General features: G+C 43.4%; 2 protein-coding genes across 3 annotated transcripts in view; one reads left to right on the top strand and one right to left on the bottom strand.

The window, feature by feature from the left end:
• frem2b (FRAS1 related extracellular matrix 2b) overlaps positions 1–4,253 on the top strand; it is a 58,663-nt gene extending 54,410 nt beyond the window's left edge. The window contains exons 21-24 of the mRNA XM_035154400.2: positions 623–749; positions 1,109–1,296; positions 1,380–1,526; positions 1,945–4,253. Coding sequence (XP_035010291.1) covers positions 623–749; positions 1,109–1,296; positions 1,380–1,526; positions 1,945–2,454 — 972 coding nt within the window. The 3' untranslated portion in view covers positions 2,455–4,253. The remainder of the gene's footprint in view (positions 1–622; positions 750–1,108; positions 1,297–1,379; positions 1,527–1,944) is intronic.
• A 571-nt stretch (positions 4,254–4,824) lies between these two features.
• LOC118106135 (tripartite motif-containing protein 3) lies at positions 4,825–21,445 on the bottom strand. 2 transcript variants are annotated; one of them, XM_035154426.2, is made up of 13 exons: positions 21,250–21,445; positions 12,014–12,186; positions 11,186–11,426; positions 10,827–10,978; positions 10,552–10,732; positions 9,716–10,445; positions 9,413–9,516; positions 9,160–9,327; positions 8,905–9,073; positions 7,984–8,043; positions 7,683–7,753; positions 6,948–7,088; positions 4,825–6,852 (listed from the first exon to the last, which is right to left on the bottom strand). In XM_035154426.2, the coding sequence occupies exons 2-13, from the start codon at positions 12,157–12,159 to the stop codon at positions 6,700–6,702; spliced, it is 2,316 nt and encodes a 771-aa protein (XP_035010317.2). In that variant the 5' UTR covers positions 12,160–12,186; positions 21,250–21,445; the 3' UTR covers positions 4,825–6,699. The 2 variants fall into 2 exon arrangements, with proteins under 2 accessions (XP_035010317.2, XP_047195479.1); XM_047339523.1 differs by lacking the exon at positions 21,250–21,445 and adding an exon at positions 12,278–14,966.
• Between the last annotated feature and the right edge of the window lie 1,405 nt (positions 21,446–22,850).

Raw genomic sequence — 22,850 nt, 5'->3', positions numbered from 1 at the left:
ATTCTCTGAAATGGAGATTAACACGTACAAGTATAAGCCTAACGCTGATGTAAACAGAATATGATTTTTACACATGGGGGCCTCTGCTATCAAATAAAACACATTATTCCATTGCACTGATGGAAATTATGAATTAAGCCGCACGTATGGATGTAGTCACTTATTTTACCTGTAGTCTCAACAACGTCTTTTAATTCTGTTGCATTTTAAATGATTTATTGTCAATTATTCTTTGTGAAAGTTTAATATTAAAAGTTAAATTTCCTGCCTCTACTATTCGTTGACCCCGGTTGAAATACTCCCTCCTGGTCCACTTCAGCCAAAGTTTCATTAAAAGTAAAAGTAATTTTAACAGGAGTTAATAGAACTGAAAACAAGAGGTATTGCTAATATTTTTTATTTTCCTAAAGCGTCAAATAATCGCCACACAGTTATAATATAATATTCAGACATACTGTAGAAGTTGTACACTAATCCCAGTGAAGTGTTGACTGGGATCAAACACCGCTCTCTTCACCTTGTGCCCCAGACAATTAACCTCGCTTGGCTTTGTGTCTGAATGATGATGATGATAATGATGATGATGATTTGTGTGGTTTTTGTGTCGTCTCCGTGTTCGTAGGTGAGCGACCCCGTGGCCGCTGAGTTCAGTCTGAACACGCAGATGATCCTAATCTCCAAACGCTCGCTGTGGCTCTCCGACGGCTCCATGGGCTTCGGACAGGAGAGCGACACGGCCTTCTCGCAGGGTAAAGCACAAACACACCAACTACCTTAGATCCTCAAACCTAGTAACTGCAATTCTACTGAGCCCAAAGGAAAATCCCTGTTTGAAGAATGTTTCTGTTGATTTAGCAGAAATGTTTCCCCATTATTTCCTGACTCACTGGGATAAAAAATGAAAATAGAACGAGGTGTCATTTCGACCACTTTCATGTATTTTCCCAAAACAAGAGCCTGAGTTTTTAGTTTTTCACAAAACAAGATGTTGAAAATCTTTGAAAAGTCCCTGAAGCTACTGTTCGAGTGAACGTCGAAGCGTAGTCGCTCTTCTTTATTTAGTTGCGTGTGTTTCTCAGTGATGTGATGCGTGTCTCTCTCCCCTCAGGAGATACGGTTTACAGCCGAGTGATGGTGGATCCGGTGCAGAACTTGGGCGACTCCTTCATTTGTAACATAGAAAAAGTTTTCCTCTGCACCGGAGCTGATGGATACGTCCCGAAATACAACCCCAGCAACTTTGAGTTTGGCTGTCTGGCCGACGCTCCGTCGATTCTCTACAGATTCAAGATCATTGTAAGTAACTGAAGTACATCTCTCATTATATCGCATGTGCCGTGTGTCTATTCAAAGGTTAATATTCTTCCCGGCAATTCCAGGACAAGGCCCAACCGGAGACCCAGGCTCGGTCATTTGGCAGCGTGGCTTTCAACGCCTTCCTGGCGGTGGACGACCCCGACGCTTTGGCTCTGGTGAGGCAACCTGGGTCCGACGGTTTCAAAATGGATTCCTCAGCTCTCTTCCAGGTCAGTTTACAGGTCACGTACAATAAACACATTCAATACACAACCAAGAACAGTGCACATTCTCACGTTGCACTAATTCTTCATGCGTTCCATCACGGGTCACATGATGCTTGAGTATATTGTATGTATATTTAAGTTTTTGCTTTGTGTGGCCAAGGTAACTCAGTCTGGCTTTAACTGTCAGGGAACTGGTGAAATGAAAACATACTGTAACTAGAATGGTCCTCATCTCCGCCAACGCCCAACTGTCCCTTTATGAAACCACATTTACATTCCTTGGAGGATTGACCTCTTCTGAGTGCCGTTCTAGTTAAAATGCATCGAGGGGAAAAAGGAAACTGGTGCTCTTCAAATGTTTGTTCCATAAAAATGACCTCAAACAATAATTTGTGAAAACAATAACTGTCGCCCCCCTCAGGTGTCTGCAGGAAGAGAGTGGTACATTCACACCATCTACACCGTTCGTTCCCGGGACAACGCTAACCGTGGCATAGGGAAGAGGAGTCTGGAGTACCATGTGATGAGCCAGCACACAGACCTGCCTCCAAAGGGTCAAGGACGCGTCAGGAGGTCGGCCAACGACGTGCCGGACGTAATCGAGGAGATCGGCGTGAGCAACAACCGGGGCACCAACATCCTGCACATCGCGCTGGACCCTGGCGCCCAGCGGAGGACGAGCCCGGAGAGGGAGATCTTCACCAAAGGGATCATACTCGGCGAGGCCAACCACAGAGACGACGGTGACGACGGACTCGTGTTGATCATCGGCGTCTTCGTGGGGCTGCTCCTCACGGTTCTCATCGTCATCGTGGTGGTGCTGCTCGTCCGGTCCAAGCGAGGGAAGAAGAAAGACGTCCCCAAGACCTCCAGCAGCGCCGAGCCCATGATGACGCAAGGCCTCGGTGGCAGCGACAGCTCCGAGGTTTAAACCGACACGGGCGGTGGAGAATCTTTTAGTTGACATGTTTATTTTTTTTGCAAGTGCCTCACAGTTAGACAAAAATTGAAGATTGTGTGAAGCAACACAAATTACAAGAGCTTTGATTCTTTTCAGAAAATCTACTTGAAATATATACGGGATCACTTTTTTCACGACCTCGCGCTGGTCAGGACACGAACCAGGAGGCCGACTGCGCCAGTCGCTGTTCCAAGGCACTTGTCAAGTTGTCATCGATCACTTATTGATTTGCTTTTGATGCCACTTGATCCAAAAAAAAAATATGTTTTAATGTTTCCAAAGGTGCTACGGAAGACGCCTGTAGACTTGAATGGTTATTTGGTGTTTTTACCGAGTAGGTCAAGAGGAGCTGGAGGCTTTGTGTGGTTTGACTTGCTGCATTAGGACACTGTCCGTCGGTCGCTTACACTGAACCCGCAGAGAATGATTGGTCCTAAAATTCAGTGCGTGCCTAAGGACTCACAGGATGTTAAAAGGTTTTCACGATGCGTTTTGTTTTGTTCTGTGTGATCAGCACGACGTCCGACTCGAGTGAAAAGAATCATTTTTTTTGTCATTTGATTGAATATTTGTTTTTCATCGTGCTCACACGTTTCTGCATGGATTTACTTTTACATTTGTTTGAAATTGTGAGAAAAAAAAGTGTCTGACCTGCTGCATTTTCTACCACTTTACAGCCCATCCCATGAAAAACAGCCAAAATATTCACGATTATGATTTTTACACCTTCAGAAATTGACATGTGGCACTAAATTCAACAAGAGAAAATAATCCGTAGTTTTTGAGACAGCTGGTCTGCAATGTACAGTGAAGAATAGCAGTGGTTTCCGGATCCTCTATTTCCAACAGGAATTACTTTAACTTCGAGGAAACGCTGGTGTGAACTCCAGTTGTTCATCAGGATTATCCGAGGCTGTAAATCCCTCCAACACCAGGGCTACGTTTTCACTGTGCTGATATATTTCTTATATCATCTATTAGCTTTCACTTAAAGGGAATGAAATGTTTTTATGCTCAAATCATCGTCCTCATTATGACAAGTTCCCTCCCTGGTTTATTAGTTTTAAATGTATTTATTTATTTTTCAATTTCACTTTGATTTAGTTGCTGAAACAAATATAAATATATATACATCGTCATTTGTTTGGGGATTTTAATTTGAACCTATCTCAAACTGTAGGACTTGTACCAAACAGAAATACAGTTCATGTTTCGTGTTTGCATTAAAACATTGTGCACATAAGATGAGACGTCACTCAAAGCTTTCCACGCATCAGTGTTGTTTATGTTCCTCGTTCGTTTCAGATCCAGGCACCGGATTGCCATAAAATCTGATTACCTCACACTACTGAGACATGTTCCTATCACTACTTTATAAATGTAGCGTGTGTTTGCAATTTTATTTTTTAAAAATTAAACTTCTATGCAACCTGTGATATCACACCTTCATCAAATGTTTACTCCCAACAATGATTATTTTCTTTTTTTCCTCAGTGCACGAGTTGCTTGCTAATTTAGGTTTAACACTGTATCAATGTACTGTGGTTTTCCTCCTGTTCTTTTCCCACTCTAATGCTTTTGAGTGCATTCTGAGCTTTTTATGCACATGTATGTATGTATATACGTATGTATTACATATAAATATACCATTTGGATGTTTTTTGGGAATGGTTATTGTTAAAGAAAATGCATACTGTATGTGCTGTAAGTATTTGTAACATAGACCAGAAGCACAACGTGGTCTGCAAATAAATAATTTTTCAAGAAAACTATTTGACTTTTTCTTTTTCAGCACAGGGTGGCACGGTGGTACAGTGGGAAGTGCTGTCACCCTACAGCTGAAAGGTTTGAATCCCTGTTCGGACAGGGGTCTTTCTGTGTGGAGTTTGCATATTCGTTGGTTGGATGGATGGATTTTAGTTTTAAGCAGAAACCGGGAATATCTATCCACGTGAGCATCTTGTCTCCTATTGTCAAAATACAATCTATAAAGTTGTCTTTGTAAAGTTGGAGTTGTCTATATCTTAGCCCTGTGGTTCCCCGCCTCTAAACTAATGTCAAAGGTCAATGCTCTTGCAGGGAATTGATCGTTGAACTTATGCATCTTTGAATATCTATGGATCCATGTGAGCATCAGTCAAACAAATACTTTCACACTCTAACTACTACAACCTGCTCTGGGATTACTCACCTTGTTTATTCTAGGGTGATTAAATCTAAACTTGCTCTCACTGACCCATTATGTGCACTTAACTCATCACCGCCTCATTACCCCCAGTTTACAGGAGAAACACATCCCCTGGGTGCAGGCAGATCACACGCAATGAGAACAAGCACAACATCAGTAAACCATGTGCTTTTATTACCAGTGCATATTCATAAAGAAAACAAAAAATCGTTTGTAGTGGTGTGACACAAAGAGCGCAGGTTAAAATGCTTCGGACACGTCTCTAAAAAGGTGGAACCCCTCGAGTCTATAAAAGATGTCCGGGCTCCTGTTTGGCAACGAGTCAAACGACAGACCAGGCGCACGTGAAACCGCAGCTTCCTGGTTGAGTTAACTGGTGAAAGCAGGTCACATCCTGCTGGTGTTGGTGATTATATCAGACCAGGAAGCTGCCGTCCTTCCCGCACCTGCTCTCTTCATCTGCTCTGGCACCAGGGGTTTCGTTTGACATTACAGAGATTGAACACTGGGAGAAGCAGGAGCAGCAACACCTCTACTGGTACACGGGGTTTCTCTACATGGCTTGATACAGTTCAGGCAGAAACTGGGATATAACAGCGATTTTTTTTTGTTCAGACAGCCGAATCCAGGATGAGGTTTCTGGTAAATATTGTCTTATAAATGTAATACTTTTGTCATGGTTTCCTATTTGCAAGCAAAACAAAACAAAACAGACAAAAAGATGGTAAAACAGAATTCATGTTCCATTCCAATAGTTTTATAATCTCGTGTTTTGCACAAGTCAGCAGTTTTCTCACAAAATCTAAAAATCTATGAAACCATTTTGTTTCTATTGTTTGTTTGTGATATGAATGGATTTCCTGAGATATGTGTTATTTCTGAATCCGGTTTGGAAAAAGCCACAAAAAAAAAAAAATGGATTCTATGAAACCATTCTTGAAATCTTCAGCCATTCATCTGTAAGAAACTGTAAATTTTGATGAAATCCCAAATGAAAATAAAGAAAAAGTGTCACTAGTTTTAGAAAACTGCTTCCCTATGTGCACAAACACTGATTTTTGCTGGATTGTGAATTCTCCTTTACAGTGAAAAGTGTGAAAAGAAAGCACACACCCGTTTAGAAAAATAATTTGTAAATGCTGAACTAGTGTATAAAATAAAATAAATTAGCTTTTTTTATCGTTTTGTTTGGTTTTTTTTCCCTTTAAAACAGACATTAACAAAAAAAGGATTATTGTGCTGCTTACATTAGCAATAAATATGACACATTTCTTCTTATTCAGCAAGTGCTGGGTATGTTTGGAAAAGCACAATCTTTGTTTTTGTATTTTTAAACAGCTGCCATACACACGTTTAAAATCCTAGAAAGTCCTTGACTGCTGCTCTCCCCTGAGCCAAAAGGCCCGTGTTTCAAATTCATAGCACATACCGAGTGATCTAATATACACAATATACATTTATGTATATACAGTACATACAGCAAATCAATGCACGGATGGTGGTGTGATTATGTCACGTGAGATGTCCCTAAATGATTATTATTTTTTACATTTCATTGCTAAAGAAAGCGCAGCGCTGTTCACTTCACTGTAAGCATCTACTAGTTGATGAGAAAAGCAACGGATGGGTACACTGTGCTGTTGCCTAGGCGTCGAGATCAAAGAAAACTTCATGCATTTGGACGAGTTATGGCTCATAAATACTTCTACCACCTACCGTGTCCGCTCTCACACAATCTGTGGGGCAACGACGCGAGAAAGCTTCTGCACTCTCTCTAAAAACCAGTCCATAGCTTCATGTCCACGACTTGTCCCAAAGACGCTACATCACCCAACTTTAAAAAACCAACCTCCACTACACGTCATTAAGATTAAAACTCAGGTTCAGACACGTAATTATATCCGGGGAGATGGTCTGATGTGCACATCAAAAGGCTGCAGTGGAAAGGTCGTTGCACCCTGTGGATTACATTGGTTGTTGTCGTTTGTCAGTGCTTTGCAGTGGTGAGGATGGCGCGCCTCAGGTCTCTACTGCAGGTAGCGGTAGACCTTGAAGCAGTGGTTCCCGGAGTCGGCCACTGCCACATGACCATCAGACGTGAGGGCCAGGCCCTGGGGGCCGTACAGGGGGTCCGCTGTCGTGTTGATGTAGGACAGGAAGGACCCTGAGCTGTCGAACACCTGCACAGAGGTGACAGGTTGGAGAAGTGAGGGACGTTCTTAAATAAGGAATTGACTCTGTGTGTTTCGATAACATGTGGTTTTCTCAAACTAACCTGGATCCGACTGTTGCCCCAATCTGCAACGATGATGTTTCCGTTGGCGTCGACGGCCACGCCCGTCGGAGCGTTGAACTGTCCATTCCCTTCTCCATGGGAACCGAATTTAAACAGGAACTCCCCGTCTGCGTTGTACACCTGCAGGAGAGATCACACAGGAAACACGTAATACAATATGTTGAGGAAAACAGGATACGCAGAATATTAAAAAATATATTTATGATAACACAGCTATTCAGCCGTTTAGTCTACTTAGACTTTAATTCACCTGATGAAGGTCTAACATCGAAATAATTATAAATGAATATCTCACTCCAAGTCAGACAGTGTACGCAAGTGTTTTTAATAACATTTGGTACAATTTAATTTCGTAAGTAATTTTACTACATTTATTGGGCCTTTTTATTCAATTTAAAGAGGATATTAAATGTTTCCATGGAAACATTTGCAACATGATTGTGGAAGAAAAATTATGAGAAGAAGATCATTTATACCATTTAACACGTCCACTGCTTCATTTAGATAAGTGGGATTTCTTTTATTTTTTAAATAAAAGTAGGAAATACTGAGCAAAGAAACTGGGGGAGATGTTTTCCTCAGATTAAATTAATATTAAATGTAACATTAATTAATAAAACAATGTATGATTTTCCTACAAGCCGTTTATTCACAATACTTCCAACGCAGGTTTTGTACAAAAAGAAAGTTCACAGACACTTGAAACAAACGTACCTTAACTGAATGGTTGTGGAAGTCTGTTACCACAATTTCATTCTTGTTGTTTACGGCCACAAAGTGAGGACCTGGAAACAGCAGAGGAAACAGGAGAAGGAAAAAGGAAAAGATGCGTCAGCGGCTGCTTTACAACACACGAGAGGAAGTCCCTGACTATTTTTGGACACTGAAAACACAAAGACACTCAGAGTTGACGTGGGACACAACGTGGGACACGACAGAGCTGATGCATCGACATGGAAAAAGAACATGGAGATTTGTTTGCTCAGTTCACACTCACAGGGAATTCATTACTTACTGAAAACAGGGCCAGATTTACTAATCTTTTGCTCCAGTGCAATGTTTGCACCACTTTTTTCTGAAGGGAAAGAAAAGGTCCAGGTGAGAAATGAAAAAAACTGACAGAACGAGTGAGTTTCAACAGAAATACTGTCGCCTGTGCAACAACTGAGGCAAGTTCACTGCAGTAATACATGCAAATAGTTTATTACAATGAATTAAAAACAGTTATTTATCTTATTAACGGTTATTTATTCTCACCCAAAATCTGAGTGAGAGGTAAAGGTTTGTGGACAGCCGTGAAATTTCAAACATGGTTTATAATTTGAACAGATCTGTCTTGTACTAAGAGGATTAGGTGTTTTTGTACAAGATTTTAATGCAACAATAATGAATAATAATACTTGTGCTTTGATGGCCATAATCACAGGCAGTAAATAAAGATGGACGACATGACGGCTCCCAAAAATGTAGCCAAAATATACTGATATCCCCCTGGTGGCTGGCTGCAGTATAAAAAGGGTATAAAACTGCCCCCCTTGGTTTATTTGTTCTTTGATTCTATAAAAACGTGGGGGTGAAACGTCATGATTGACAGCTGAGACTGACTCCTGATTGGTCAAGAGTGTTTATCTGCGGGAGATGCGTCCATCTTTATTCACAATTTTTGTGCACAATCGAAGAAAGCTGCTATACTATACATGCTAACATTAATTAGCACTTCAGATTAAAAGGAAACATGCTGGTCATTAAATAAATATATTTTTACAAATGAGCGTGAATATTTCCTGTAAAGAAACAGAATTAAAATCTGTGAATCTGGCCCAACATCACGCCCTGAAACACAAAGCATCATGGGTTGTGTGCATCTGTTCCTATAAGAGAAATAAATCATGAAAACATCATACTTTAGGGAACTTGTAGTTTTAGGGAACGATACCTGCAAAGTGTCTGTCTGAAGTTCCTCTTGCTCCGAACTTGGTCACCAGCTTCCCGTTGGCTTGGAAGATGAAGACACAGCAGGCTTTGTTATCAACGGTGATGATGTGGCCATTCTTATCCACGGCGACGCCTTTCGGTCCCATCAGCCTCCCGGCGCCGATTTTGCTCTGCGACAGTCAGAGGGACACTCGGGTTATTCGGTGAATCTCTGTAAGGAAAGTTGTGTTTTGTCCTCATGGCTGTGACCGCTCACCTTGAACTTGCCGTCCGAGGAGAAGATGCTGATCCACCTGTTGTCGTAGTCGGCCACGATGATGTCGCCGTTCACATCCACCGTGACCCCCGTGGGGCGCTGCAGCTGCCCCGGGGAACGGCCCCGGACGCCGAACCTCATTTTAAACTGGCCGTCGTTTGAGAAGACCTAGAAAAAAGGTAAAAAATCCAATCACCTCACAGCCTGAACCCAGATATTTTTATTACAGATCCAGAGAGTAATGATCACTGACCTGTATGCACTGGTTGTTGCTGTCCGCCACCACAATCCGACCGTTACTGGAGGTGGAGATTCCTTGTAAGTTGGTGAACTCTGCTTTATCTCGACCTCTTGTTCCTGTCGTATAAACAAGAGACGCTTCACTTAAATATATGTCTCGAATATTTTCATTTGTTCCATCAGTGTGAACAAACCATAGAAAACAGAGGGAACTACTTTGTGTGAAGTCTAAAGCTGAATCCTCTGCATCATCAGGTAATACAAATTTAATAAAAAAAACTTAACATAATTAAGAAGTATCCAGTTATCCACCCACCCACTCTGTAGATCAGCTCGTCCTCTATGGGGTTTTCCTTCTTCTTGGTGGTGCTGTACATGCTGGAGGGCCTGCGCACGGCCTTCTGTCGGACATGACCCCCCCCTCCGCTCGGGGACTTCACTCTTCTCTTCACGTCCTCCGGCGACTGCAGGACGTCGGACGGTTTGACGGCCCGCAGCCGGTAAGGACCCCCCCTCACGGGCAGCTCGTACAGCAGCAGGGAGAAGGTGTGCTCTCCCTCCGTGCGGATGGTGTATCCAACCTCATAGGTGCCGTTTTTGTTGTCCGCCACCTCTGCTTCGGTGCACGCTCCATCCGCAGAGATGATCTCTGCCCTGAGAGAAGCGTTCCCAGTTTTCACCAGTTCTCCATCCTTGTCTTTAGTGGTGACCGTGACGGTGGTGTGCTGGCCGACCAGCGCGTGTCGCAGGCCCTCACCGGTGGCGACGCTCGTGTGGCCCACGGCCCCCGTTGTGATCAGGACTCCCAGGTTCTGGATGGAGCGCCTCAGTCCGTCCGTCTCCACCTGGCATTCGAGATGTCCGTTCTCGTGAGGGTGCTCGGGGAAGGTGTGTCGTGCCAGGGCACTGACCCGCTCGCCCATCTGCTTCTGGACCAGCAGCACCTCCGTGGCGCTGCCGTGGCTCAGCGCCTGCTCCGTGAAGTTGCAGCTGCTCTGAATGTTTTCTTTGCCCTGAAGCAAAGAGGTCAGCTGCACCTGAAGCACCTGCGATTGACCAAAGTGACAAGAAGCAGACAGTCAGAGGTGCTTTCTGCTAAAACACTGCACATTTTCACTCTCTTACAATTTAAACCTTAGAAATGTGTCAGACCTTCTGCTTGGTGCTGCAGATGTTCTCCACCTCAGTGACCAGGGCCGTCTTGCGTTGGTGTAACGCCTTCTCCAGCTCGTCGAACGTGTTGCTGATGTCAGTCACGGCGTCATCTTTCCTCTCCGAAAGCTGCTTGGAGATTTCATTCACAAGCTCGATGGCAGCCGTCAACTGAGGTAGTCTGCCAAGATAAATGAATAAATAAAAATATCAAATTAGCATTATTTATTTACAGCACAATGACAAAAAAAATCAGTTGATGGATGACATTGTACCTGTTGCGCACGGTGTCCAGCTGATTGCTGAGTGCGGACTTGTGTTGCTCCAGCACGTCCCTCAGAGGAACCGTCACATGTTCCCGGTGTTCTCCCTCCGTGCACTCCAGACACATGGCGGTTTCACACGACTCGCAGTAAAACTCCATCACCTGCAGATGGTGCAGTGGAGCAAGAGACAACTCAACATTCCTACTTCTGTGGGTACATCCGTTTGGAAATGTTAACAAATATAAGAACTAAGTATTTTAATATGAGATGTTGTAAAAGTATAAAATATTTTCATGAACTCTGGGGTTAATCTGGTGATTTTCATTGACTGTATAACACGCTCCGTCCTTTAGATTTTTTCGACTGACCTTGCCCTCATGGTTGGGACAAGAGAGGGGCTGACAGGCCGTAGCTGCACTGGCCGACTCAAGCACGTTGCAGGCCTCAGGTTGGCTGCACTCGGGGTCTCGCTGCAGCACCTCCATCAGGTTTGTGATGAAGAAGTTGTTCTGCAGGGCTGCCACGCCCTTCTCTGGCAAGATGGAGGTCTGTCTGCACACGGGGCACGACAGCGTCAAAGACTGGGGAGGGATGTAGTTCTGTAGACATCTGCGCAGAGAGGAGACGTGGAAAGAAATTATTTAAGTCCACATAAAAGCAGTAATGTGACAATAAAAATAAATGAAAAATAAAAATTTGAAGAAAAGGTGAAAAGAAAACGATAAAAACAAAGTAAAAAAACACGACATCTCATGAGAGCAAGTCTATAAAAATGGGTTTTTAGAAGTGCTTTAAAAGAATTGACTGATATCTCGTAGATAGCGACATTCTGGTCCTGACTGTTTTCACAGGGCACAACTGTGAATCCAATTATTTAAATGGCTGCAAAGCGACGCTGTGGAAATCAACATTGGCTGCCAACACTTTTGTGCCATTAGGAACGCTGTCTGCTTTTCCTGCGGCCACGTTCAGAGTGGTTGGTGCCTTACATCATGCAGAAGTGTGTGAGTGGCGTGATACTGGCTCATTACGCACTGTCCATTTTCTTCAGACGTTCCGTTAATGCATCCTGGTTAGAGAACTTCCTGTGAAACACTATTTACGTCTTTTCCTATGTGCTCAGCTTCTACGTGAGCCACACAATGAGTGAAAAGCACTGTGCAAATAAAAGCTTGAGTGATTGAGGCAGGACTTACTTCTCGCAGAAGGTGTGCAGGCAAGGCAGCACCTTGGGGTTGTGATAATGATCCAAACAGATGCTGCAGACCAGGAACTGCTTGTCTATCTGCCTGACCACGGGGCTGGCGCTGCCGGTCTCACGCTTCGCCATGGTGACGGACATTCAGAGGCGGCACGGGGACCACTTACCCTGCGCACACACAGCATGGAGGAAACGGGAGAAAGGTCAAGCAAGCCTCGAGGAAACATTCAAACAGGGTGAGGAGGGCGTGTTCGTTTACCCTCAGCATGAGCACCGGGAAGAAATGAGTCATAAAGCTGTTAATGTTATCCAAGGCCTGCATCTATCTGCTGGCGTTTGTTGTGCTTCCCCTCACTTATGAAACGGTGTCTGCAGGATGAGCCATTTTCTTTTTCCGGCAAACATCCGAATAGCCAGAGGTTGTTTGACTCTTTAAAAAGGGAAAATCCTAATCGAGATGATGAAGTGTAAGAAAAATTAATACATGTAATTAACACCACAGGGCAGAGCTCTCAGCCAAGACAACTGTGCAGCATCAGAGCCAACATGTCTGAGTTTACAGAGTTAAAAGTTCAGTATATGTTTTATTATGCATCTTGTTTCCGTCCCGCTGGCGATTCTGCCGTCTAGAGGCAGCAGGCACGATCAAAATACTGTTACATGAAACTGTATCACTGGGTCAAGCGCAGATTATGTGAGCGTGCCACTGGCAGGTTGTACATCTGTCATCATGTAAATAAGCACACAAAGGATTGTGTGCTTATTTACATGGAAAAACACACAGCTGTCACACACAAACAGCACTTTAATGTGGTCAATCAACGATGCTAACAGAAGAGCACCGATCTGTATTTCATGCAACAGTAACGTTTCAGGTATTGGTCCGTTGTGGTCGTTGTCTTCCACCTTCTAAAAACTGATTTGTCAGGAATCAAAGTCAAAAGTCAGGTCATCAGCCATTCTTGCCATCAGTTCACTTTCAGATTTATTAGGACATAGGACCTCTAATGTCACTATACATCTTTCTCTTGTACAATGACAATCAAGACTTTCTGTTTTATTCTATCATCAGATAGTTTTTAACTTCAGTTCATTTTAGATGCTGCTCTCCATGTCCATAATGCTGCACTGTGCCTCTTGAATAGAAGCTCTACATCCACTTTTCTAGATTTCATTGGCGACTGATGGAGTTCCGAGAAGAAGGACTTGTGTGACAAATCAAGCAGTGACGTCATCGATGACAGTACAAGCACCTACACGTTGAATTACTGTAAAAACTAGAGTTTCAGTGGAACTCAAACCTCCGCCAAGGGCCAACAGTTCCCACATTACACACACTCAGTGACATCACTTCCCTGAATATGCCTGATTTTGTTCATCAAGATCCATAAATTATTCCCTAGGAAAAGAGTGAACCTGTTGAATAACGCCCTTTCCTCTTCTGCTCTGACCTATAACACATCCTTCCAGCAGGTTTTAAGGAAATCCATTCAGTTGTTTTTGTGAAAACTTGCTTACAATCAAACAAACCAACAAACAAATGGACCGGGGTGAAAACATAACCTCCTCGGTGGAGGAAATGAATGAATGAGCAGCTAATTCCTTATTTCAAACAAATGGCAAATAAATCTAATAATAAATACACATCCCTAAAAACTGACTGAGGTGTTTTGCTGTGTAAAAGCTGTGGATGTCACTTGGAAACTTGTCACTACACTGGGACTTAACACTACACCAGTAGCAGCCAAACTGTAAAACATCATTGTTCAGTTTCTAATGATATATTATAGTTCTGAGGGAGGATTCAAGAAAATAAAAGCTTCTGCATAATAACATGAATATTAACAGAACACCCAGTTTATGAACTTTATATGTCTCAATGTGTCATGGCTCCAAAAGTTCCAGTTAATCGTCTAGATCTAAATATTCCTAAGAATACAAACCTTTTCTAAGAGAGCAACATTGACTCACCCATCCCCTCTCACTGCGTCACAGCCCTATGACTGTACACGTCTTCAGCCTCATCCCCGTTCCACTGACCCATTAGCTTGTAACGTCTTGTTCGAGGCTGCACCTAAACAACTGCTCCCTCAATCTGACCTGGGACGGGGCCTGTGCGTCATCGCTCGCACCAGGAGCCACACAAAGCTCGTTCCCTCTCTGACATCCAGCTCTGAGCGGCGTCTTGGGCCCCTTTTCTTTGAGAGCAAGGAGAGGAAACAGGAAGCTTTGAGACGCCACTCCCCGAAAATTCCTCCTTCCCTTGACTCCCAGCAGGCTGAGTTCATGCACCCACCTGTCTGTCTGTCTGTGTGTCTGTCTGTCTGTGGGGACGGGGAGGATGGGGGCAGGGGGGGACTCACATTGACCTGGACGGCCTGTCTCACATTGACCTGGACGGCCTGTCTCACATTGAGCTGGACGGCCTGTCTCACATTGAGCTGGACGACCTGTCTCACATGAGCTAGCAGGCCTCAGAGGCAGCTGTCCCTCTCTGCAGCACAGAGCGGCGAGCTCGAACAATGGCATTCCAGCCCCTCTCACAGCCCACCACCCCACACGTCTTCTCCCCCTCTGTCCTCTCCTCTTCCTCCTCTCTCTGTCTCTATCTCTCCCAGCCACATAAAATGCATTCACAGCATCAGCAGGCCTGATTTCAGCCGCAAACGTCTTGCAGATGGGGATTTTCTCAGGCAGCCGGGCCCCATTGTTGCCACTTGCCAAGTGATTACTGACTAAGGCGCTGTGCAGACTTGGAGGCCTTTCACTGTGCACACAGCCCGACCCTCTCCCGTCTCCCCCTCCCCTCCCTGCAGGGGCCGTCTTCCCTTCACATGGACACTGAAGTGCAGCAGCTGAGCGGTGACATCAGGAGGAAGCTCGAAAAGCCAAAGCCCCTCAGGCTCCTCCCCTCGCTCGGCTAGCTTGCCACTGCCTCTATGGCTGCAACAGCAACAGCACCCACTCGCCCTCCCCACCACCACCTCCTCCTCCACTTCCCTTGCTCCCTGCCGGCCCGTTCCCTCACCAGTTCCTCCCACTCGCCTCACCACAGAAGAGAGGATCTTGCTCTAAAAGCTCACTGACTTGCAGCCCTTGCTTAGCTGTGCACGTACATAGAAAGGAGACGACACTTTTACAAAAAGTAAAACCACAAAAACAGGATCAATGAAATCACAGCTTTGAATAAGCCTTTGTCACAAAGCTCTAAAGGGTTCGGTTATTTCAAGATGTACTTGCAGCCAAAAAAACCTTCGTAACAGACGGATGAATCTAAAAATAACATAATCCATGAGTTGAAATATTAAAAATACAGCTCTGACAGAAGTATCGCACAGTAGCAGAGACTATAGAGACCTACATCTGCAGTACACTGTGATGAATGAGGCAGCATGTGACCAGACATCCTCTTCAAGGCTTTGTCACGGGAACTGCATGATCAGCACTTCGTACAGATGAGGTCAATTATCCGAGTCCGTGTGCAACAGGGTTTTCTCTCTCTCTGTGTGTGTGTGTGTGTGTGTGTGTGTGTGTGTGTGTGTGTGTGTGTGTGTGTGTGTGTGTGTGTGTGTGTGTGTGTGTGTGTGTGTGTGTGTGTGTGTGTGTGTGTGTGTGTGTGTGTGTGTGTGTGTGTGTAGTGTATCTGCGTCACACAGGAACATGTCGCCTGCAGGAAAGTGTGCGAATTCATCTGTTTGACGGCAAAGCATCTCCTGCCACACTCTCACTCTGCATTACAGTTAAGTGGCTTAATGACCTCATACAGGGTCAGGCCCTGTCTGCCATCTGGATTACTGTGTCTATAATGACAGACACCATCACGCCCAATCAACTCAAATCTCGCTTAAAGCCGGCGCCTTGTGTCAATGTCCTGCTAAACGTGGCCTGACACACAAACAGCTAATGCTTCGTTCACAAGCCAGATTACATAGAAGGACGTGTTCCGGGCTTCAGTTGAAATGTTTGCGTCACAAACGTCTTTCTCCTAGAACACGTCTACTTCTTATATGAACGGTAAAATTGGATTTCAGAAACCTGAGCTCAGAGGAAAAGAGCTCTCAGTCAATTCCGCTGCACGAGGGCAGGTTGCCACGGCCCCATTTTACACCTGTCCCAGAAAATGCTGCTTGTTTTTTTAAATAACGAGTCGTGTACGAGCTGCACTGCTTTCTGCAGATCATCATTTTCAGATGCTTTTGTCCTTCACGATATAATGACTCATGTTTTGCCGTAAATTAAATATAATTTTACGGCCTGTGACTAATGAGTTTTAATGAGTGATTTTATATTACAGATGAGAAAAGGCTCCTCTTAGAATCACCCAAAAACTGAACAGATGATCTACTTCTCTCACCCGCAGTTGATTTTAATTATTCATGAGAAACATTACATAAGATTCAGTGGAGACTCCACAAAAATATAACCTCTTAAATATGTCAGGCTCTTTCCAAAGTGGGATCCTCTCAACATTTAATATTAATTTAAATATGCATTTCTCTTTATGGGGTCAGTCCATGAAAATAAACACGCAAAGACAACACACCACCATTTTTGATATAAAAGAGTTCCCAAAGAAAACTATTCACAACTACTGTAGAATATCTTGACTAAATGGTACATGGTTCTAGAAATAAATAGTTTTTCAAACTTGTTTTTTGCTTTGCTTAATATCAGGGCAGGTTATAGTAATTGATCAGTGAAATCATTATATGAATATTAATATGTATATTGTCTAATATCATGATACAACAAGTGAACCTAAAATCACAAATAAAACCATCAAACTGACGATCAAAGTGACTTTGTCCCATATTCCCTCGTATGTCTATTAATATCTTGGCATTGTGACGTGATTTCACTGAAACATGATAAATGGCAGAGGATGAGTTGTAAATTAGTAATTTTCAGATTGTTAGTTTCATTCCTGAGCTGTGACGATTCCAGGAATCCAGGATGTTTGCACTTCAAGGCCCATAAAAAGGATTTTTCTCTTCCTCTTCCTCTGTTTGAGTGAAACCTTGAACTTTGTCTGGTATTTTCAGTCCGCCTCTCTGTATCAGCCATTTGTCTCTGCAGGATTATTTGGACTAAATACTTTGTAACACTGATACTCAGTTCTGATCTGTTTGCTGGACTAAATCTGGGGAAAGTTCTGACCCGACTTATAGGAATTGGTGGCCCCCTGAAGATGCTCTGTCAACAGTGTTTAAATACAGACTGAACTTTGTGTTTCCATCCACAGCTGTTGTGTCCTCTCTCCCGGCGCGTGTGTCATCGTGAGGTAAATGCTCCTGTTTACACTCGGCCTGGGCACTAACATTTATTGTGTTACGTTCCGAGGAAACATGGAGAGTGAAATGAAGAAATATCTGCACGTTTTTAAACTGAGAAGGAAAGAGAGAAATAAAAAGGAGAAGAAAGAGTAAAAGTGAAAGAGACAGTTGTGAGGTTTTACAGTAACCGAGCTTTAGACACTGATTTGTTCGTTACAGTCCAAACATTATAACTCTCCACATTACTAATGCCACAAATCATCTGCATCACTGCAAATATCTATTTATCATTATTATTATTTGTTTTAAAGTATTCTGTTGATTCACTTGGCAGTAAATTGATGAGTAAATGGGAGACTTGTGATGATTATTTCGCAGCTACTCTACATCTGATGGAATCTAATCCAGACTCAAGCGTGACCGATTGCATTTTCCAATTTGTACGAGCAATAACAAACCAAAAGGGCTCCTGTGTGGTTTGGAACCAAAAGGCTGACGTGGAGCCGAAATGAAGAAAACCCAGAGCATCAAATCTCTAGGAGGACATTTCTGTGTTAAGGGGCCACTGGGGGGGGGCCCCTGTAAAGGTGCCCGGCCCTGTGATGAGTCATCAGTTATTGCTCCCACTGCACAGAAACCTCTGCTCGTCAAACTAACAAGCTGCGGCTTTCACTTGGCTGCATCCGATGAAGGAATCTGTCTCAATGCATCAGCCTCTGTCAGAAGAGTCAGAGCAGTGGACACAGAATGAGAGAAAAACAGTGTTTGAGCATTTTAAATGTTTCAACAGGACGAAACGAGTTTGTTTCATGAATTCATCTTATGCATAACTACGTCCATGTGTTTGTATTCTATTCATTCCTGATGTTCTGAGTCTGATGGGACTAAATTTGCATGAACAACAAGTGCCTGACTAAAATTTGCTGACTAAGTCTTTGCATGAGTTCCATTAAAAAGTGAGGATGCATGGCTCTTATTTTGAAATTCAATGAGTTGCATTTTTAAAAAGGACAAACGCTGCAGTCGTCTTCTATCTTTTTATTTCCTCTGCAGACGTTTGGTTGATGAGATCTGGCAGCTAACGAGAGAGGCATGAGAGAAAGTGACCACTTCATGTGGAGTGGGATGGTCAGCAGAATTTTTAATCAACACTGACACAAAGGAAGGAGTCAGGGGACTGTGTCTGGGTCTCTCTCTGTGAGCCCTTCATTACAAAAGGCCGGCAGAAGACAATGCAGCGTGCAGGCAGAGTTTCTGCAGGAACAACATGATGCACTGCAGGTTTTATAGACAAGAACGACCGGTGCAGCCTTGTCCAGCTGCAGTAAGAGCTGCTGAGTGACTGTGGCGTCTCGTGTAATAGCTCAGATGCTCATAACATGTCCTGTACATGTTGACCTGACTGGTAATATGTTTTAGAGCCGATAGAACCATACGTATGATATATGAGCCTCTCGAAGACAAATTGGCATATATACGAGTTTGTGATGTTTTTACAGAATGAACAAGGCAGAATAGATGTGCGCTTATGTTTACATTTCATAAATAGGTTTATTTTCAAGTTCTATATATTTATGCATTTATGTTTTCTTTTTATTTATAGTTATCTATAATAAAGTTTATGGTTAAAAATCTGTATCCCAATTTTCTTTATACCTAATATAGTTATCTACCCAAAAATCCACATCAGTTGGATGAAATGTAAATGATTTTCCAACACGGTGAGTAAATGTTCAGGTTGTGTGAAGAAACTGGATTTTAGTTGTGTGTGTGATAACATTTAAATATCAGATATTTTTGTTTTCTTTCACCGTCAGAGTCCAGTCTCTGTTGCGTTCATTAATATTAATGCTCTTACATGTTAAACGAGGTCAACATTAAAATTTAACAATGGCAGCCAGTTTGTCTGTCCCCCTGTTTTTCAGTTCATCTTTATATACAGACATTAACTGCAGTTCACTAAAAAATACGGCTGGAATTAAAGTGCAGTTGCTGAAGATGAAACGAATCAACCACTGTTAATTGACTAGTAGCCCATCGACCACTCAAACCACTTTACAGTGCACATGTCTCATTCAAATACATGGGAGCAGTTCAGGGTTTAGACTCTTGCTCAATGACACTTCAGCTCTGGTGGAGCCGGGAATCAAACCAGAAACCTTCGGATACCTGCTCCCCCTTCCTGTGCAATGATCATGATGCTTTATCCTGAGATTATTGATGTAAAGTTTAGACTGGGAGATATTGCCCGGCTGCAGCCTTGTATAGTCTCATCTAATATTAATCACATGGTCTGTTGTGACTGCCTCTTTCTACATAAGGTTACGATGCTACAGAAAAGATAATGTAAACCTAAAAGTGTGGTTCAGAAAGACCCTTCTTAAAGGAAAGTGAATAACAGAGTCTGATAATGAGTTTTGATCAGTGTCAAGTGTAAATCTACAGTAAATAAAGAATGATGAGCAGAATAGAATCAATAGCCTCTGAGTCAATATGCATATTGGATTTATCATTATTCTGCAACCCATTAAAGTTATTATGTGGCAATATGAGTACCCACAGTTAAGTTCTGTTTTTTATTGTTTTGCATGAAAAATGTGGGTTTCTCCTCCAGGACATATTAACTGGACGGTGAAATTTATATCTAAAGAAGCCAGACATGTTTTTTCCAACTTATGTTGAATTCAATCACATTTGGTTTGTACCATTTGGCTTGAATGCTAAAACAACACCACACCACTAAAATGTACCACATTTACAGAAGGGGCAATATAAACTGGAGATAAATCTTTTAAATGAAGAATCAGGATAAAACTATCTTGTTCAATCTATGTATTTATCCCCAAGTAATCGATCTACCTACTTTTGCATGTGTGCAGAGGGAAATGTTTTGGCAACAAGCAGCTTGGTCACTTCTCAGTTACAATATGAGCTTTTCTTGCTGCCTACACTCTACATCTACAAAGATGTATCACTGTTCACTATACTGTAAAACCAACAACACCATTTTTGCACCACAGTTTTCTTGCATATGATCTGCGACTCCAGTCCCATGTACACAAACAGAAACCTGACGACCCTACATACTCAGACATGTAGCACATCTTCCCCTGGGTTCAGCATCCAGGACCGTCTGCAACCTTCCCGTGACCCTGCATGTGCGAGAAAGCCAACAGAGCCAAACCAGCACCAACCATTTCCACCAGCTGCTCGCGTCCAACATGTGACTTTAAGGGGATAGTTTGACACAAAGATGAGCCGTCTTCCAGAACAAAAGACGGATCAATAACCAGCCCCTGAACAATCTGCTCACACTCACAGGCCAGAGGTGTGTGGAGAAAAGAAAAAAAACTGATGCAATGGCTGTTTCTGCTGCTGCTGCTGCAGTAACAATGCAACACACAGGGTGACACAAGCACCCAAACATGCTGATTCACATGTGGCTCACACAGCTTTTCCCCGGCACTCCTCCATGCATATTCAGATCAGAGGGAGCAATGAAAGAAAGATCAGTAATCCTCCAAACAAAAGAGCACGTATGCCTGATTACAGAGCCCAGCCCTGAGACTGCAGCAGAGATGCCCACCTGCCACACAGCCAGGGCTGCCTGGGAGCTAAAATGGAGAAGTGTGTGGGCTGGATGAGGAAGCAATAAAGAAACACAGCGGAGGAGATTTTTAGGGCAACAGTTGCTGGAATAACATGTTTTTACTTCATGTTTTCCTTCACTGATGTTTCATAAAAATAGAATATATCACAACCTGGTTTAAACCTCAGCCCCTCTGGGATTTACCAACACACAGATGCAGTTTGTGATGGATCAATTATTCATCCGCTCGGTCCCTGTATCACTGATTATTCTAGTTAATGGCACAAACAAGAGGAGGAAGCCGAAATAGGACACCATGGAGGGAACAGCTGAAAAAAATTAGAAGTGAATGGCTGGGATTGTACTCACATGAAATCCCAGCAGGAGGGTCAGCATTGCAGGCCGTGCAGAAGTCTTCCCATTGTCAGTGTCCCAGAGCCTCCACAACACAATCCACAGACTCCAGGCGACAGAGAGGAAAGGGCAGGGTCTGTCTGGGAGAAGAAGAAGGGGACAGTGAGGAAGAGGAGAAGGGAAAAGGAGGCGATCAGGGGGAGTGGCTGACACGCAGCATTGGCCACACAGCTGCTGGGAGGAGCCGAGGAGCCCAATGGCATATGGAGGGGGGCAGGGAATATGCAGAAGAGATGAAATCTCAGGGAACTGACTGAGGCGCACACAGCCTGGCTGCCTGCTGCAAAGGGGTGTGGCTTCCTGGGATACCGCCCACTTTCCCTAAAAGGACAAAGGGCTTTCAGTTTTATCACCTTTAAGCTTTGAATTATTAGGGTGCAAGGAATTTCTGTAGTGCAAAGACAAAAGGGATATACCACCGGATGAAGCAATCAGAAAAAAACAGACAGCAGTTCAGACCCAGAGCCTTTTTCCTTTTGTGTTACTTGCATGAAGAGCTTTTTGCTTTTTTTGAGACCATGAATATGAATTGCTGATTATTACATAGAGGGTTAGACGTCAGGGAAATAAGAGCGAGGGCAGAGGGTTGGATGTTTGCAATCAGCAGGGGACCAATACAGTTATTCGGGTGGAGTCAGGTGGTTGTGTGGGGGCTGGGGCACTTGATGAGTCTATTTGGATTCAGAATGTAGAAGAAGGAGTCAAACTATATCCTCTTTAAAGTGCATGAAGGGAGAATTTAAAGAATAAAGCAATTAGCTCAAGCTTATTAATCTAATTTGAAGCTTAGTCTTTTAATTGTGGGGGAAGAGGGGGATGGGTCAATACTTGTGAGAGGGAGGATGACAGAGAAAGGCATGGATGGATTAAAAAATAAAAAAGATTGCAATGTGTTGTAATGTGGATGCGCTCTGTGCGTGTGTGTGTGATACTGCAGGCGGTGGGGTGTTTGCCGGGGGGGGTGAGGGGCAAACACAGTCATCTCTGGGCTTTTATTCTGCAATGTGGAGTTGCCATGGCGACTGCTTCCTTCGCCGTAGCTAAGTCAAGATGGCTGCTGCTGCTGCTGCTGCTTCCAGTGCCAGACAGGCAGCAGCAGGGAGCAGGTCACACAATCTAAACTGCAGGTGACTGTCTCCCACTCAGGATCTTGTAACGAAAAATATGGTTTGTGCCAAATGATAGACGGAAGAATCCACTTTTTTTTTAATTCCATCACAAGAGAAAGTATTATTTGTTTTAATCGAGTGGGCTTTTCCTAACAGTTATTATACGTTGTTTTCTTCATAGCTGCTTTTATTGAGGCTACACGTCATATATAAACTGCTATAGCCTGAAATTATTGGGTATTAGATACCGAGATGAGATAAAATCAAACAGCATGTGTAACAGAAGGTGGGATTTTTTTCCAAAAGGATGATGTAACGATAAAAAGGATCATGCAACATAATAAGATGCGCCCCCTTACATAACCTTGTTATCACGTTGCCGAAGAATACGGTGAGCTGACCTAATAATGTCGAGAGATGCTATTTATTAGTCGCTGTTTGACACTG

This window comes from Hippoglossus stenolepis, chromosome 4 (assembly GCF_022539355.2).
Source record: "Hippoglossus stenolepis isolate QCI-W04-F060 chromosome 4, HSTE1.2, whole genome shotgun sequence".
Classification (NCBI taxonomy): domain Eukaryota; kingdom Metazoa; phylum Chordata; class Actinopteri; order Pleuronectiformes; family Pleuronectidae; genus Hippoglossus; species Hippoglossus stenolepis.
The sequence above is the reverse complement of the archived record's forward strand: the minus strand, read 5'-3'. Positions and strand labels throughout refer to the sequence as shown.

Bases quoted from the DNA above. Each gene is read 5' to 3' on its own strand.
- LOC118106135 (XM_035154426.2), bottom strand. From the start codon at position 12,159: ATGTCCGTCACCATGGCGAAGCGTGAGACCGGCAGCGCCAGCCCCGTG. The intron at 10,733-10,826 runs GTACAATGTCAT...TTATCTTGGCAG, and splicing joins CTGGACACCGTGCGCAACAG to ACTACCTCAGTTGACGGCTG. The intron at 10,446-10,551 runs GTCTGACACATT...GGTCAATCGCAG, and splicing joins TCTGCAGCACCAAGCAGAAG to GTGCTTCAGGTGCAGCTGAC.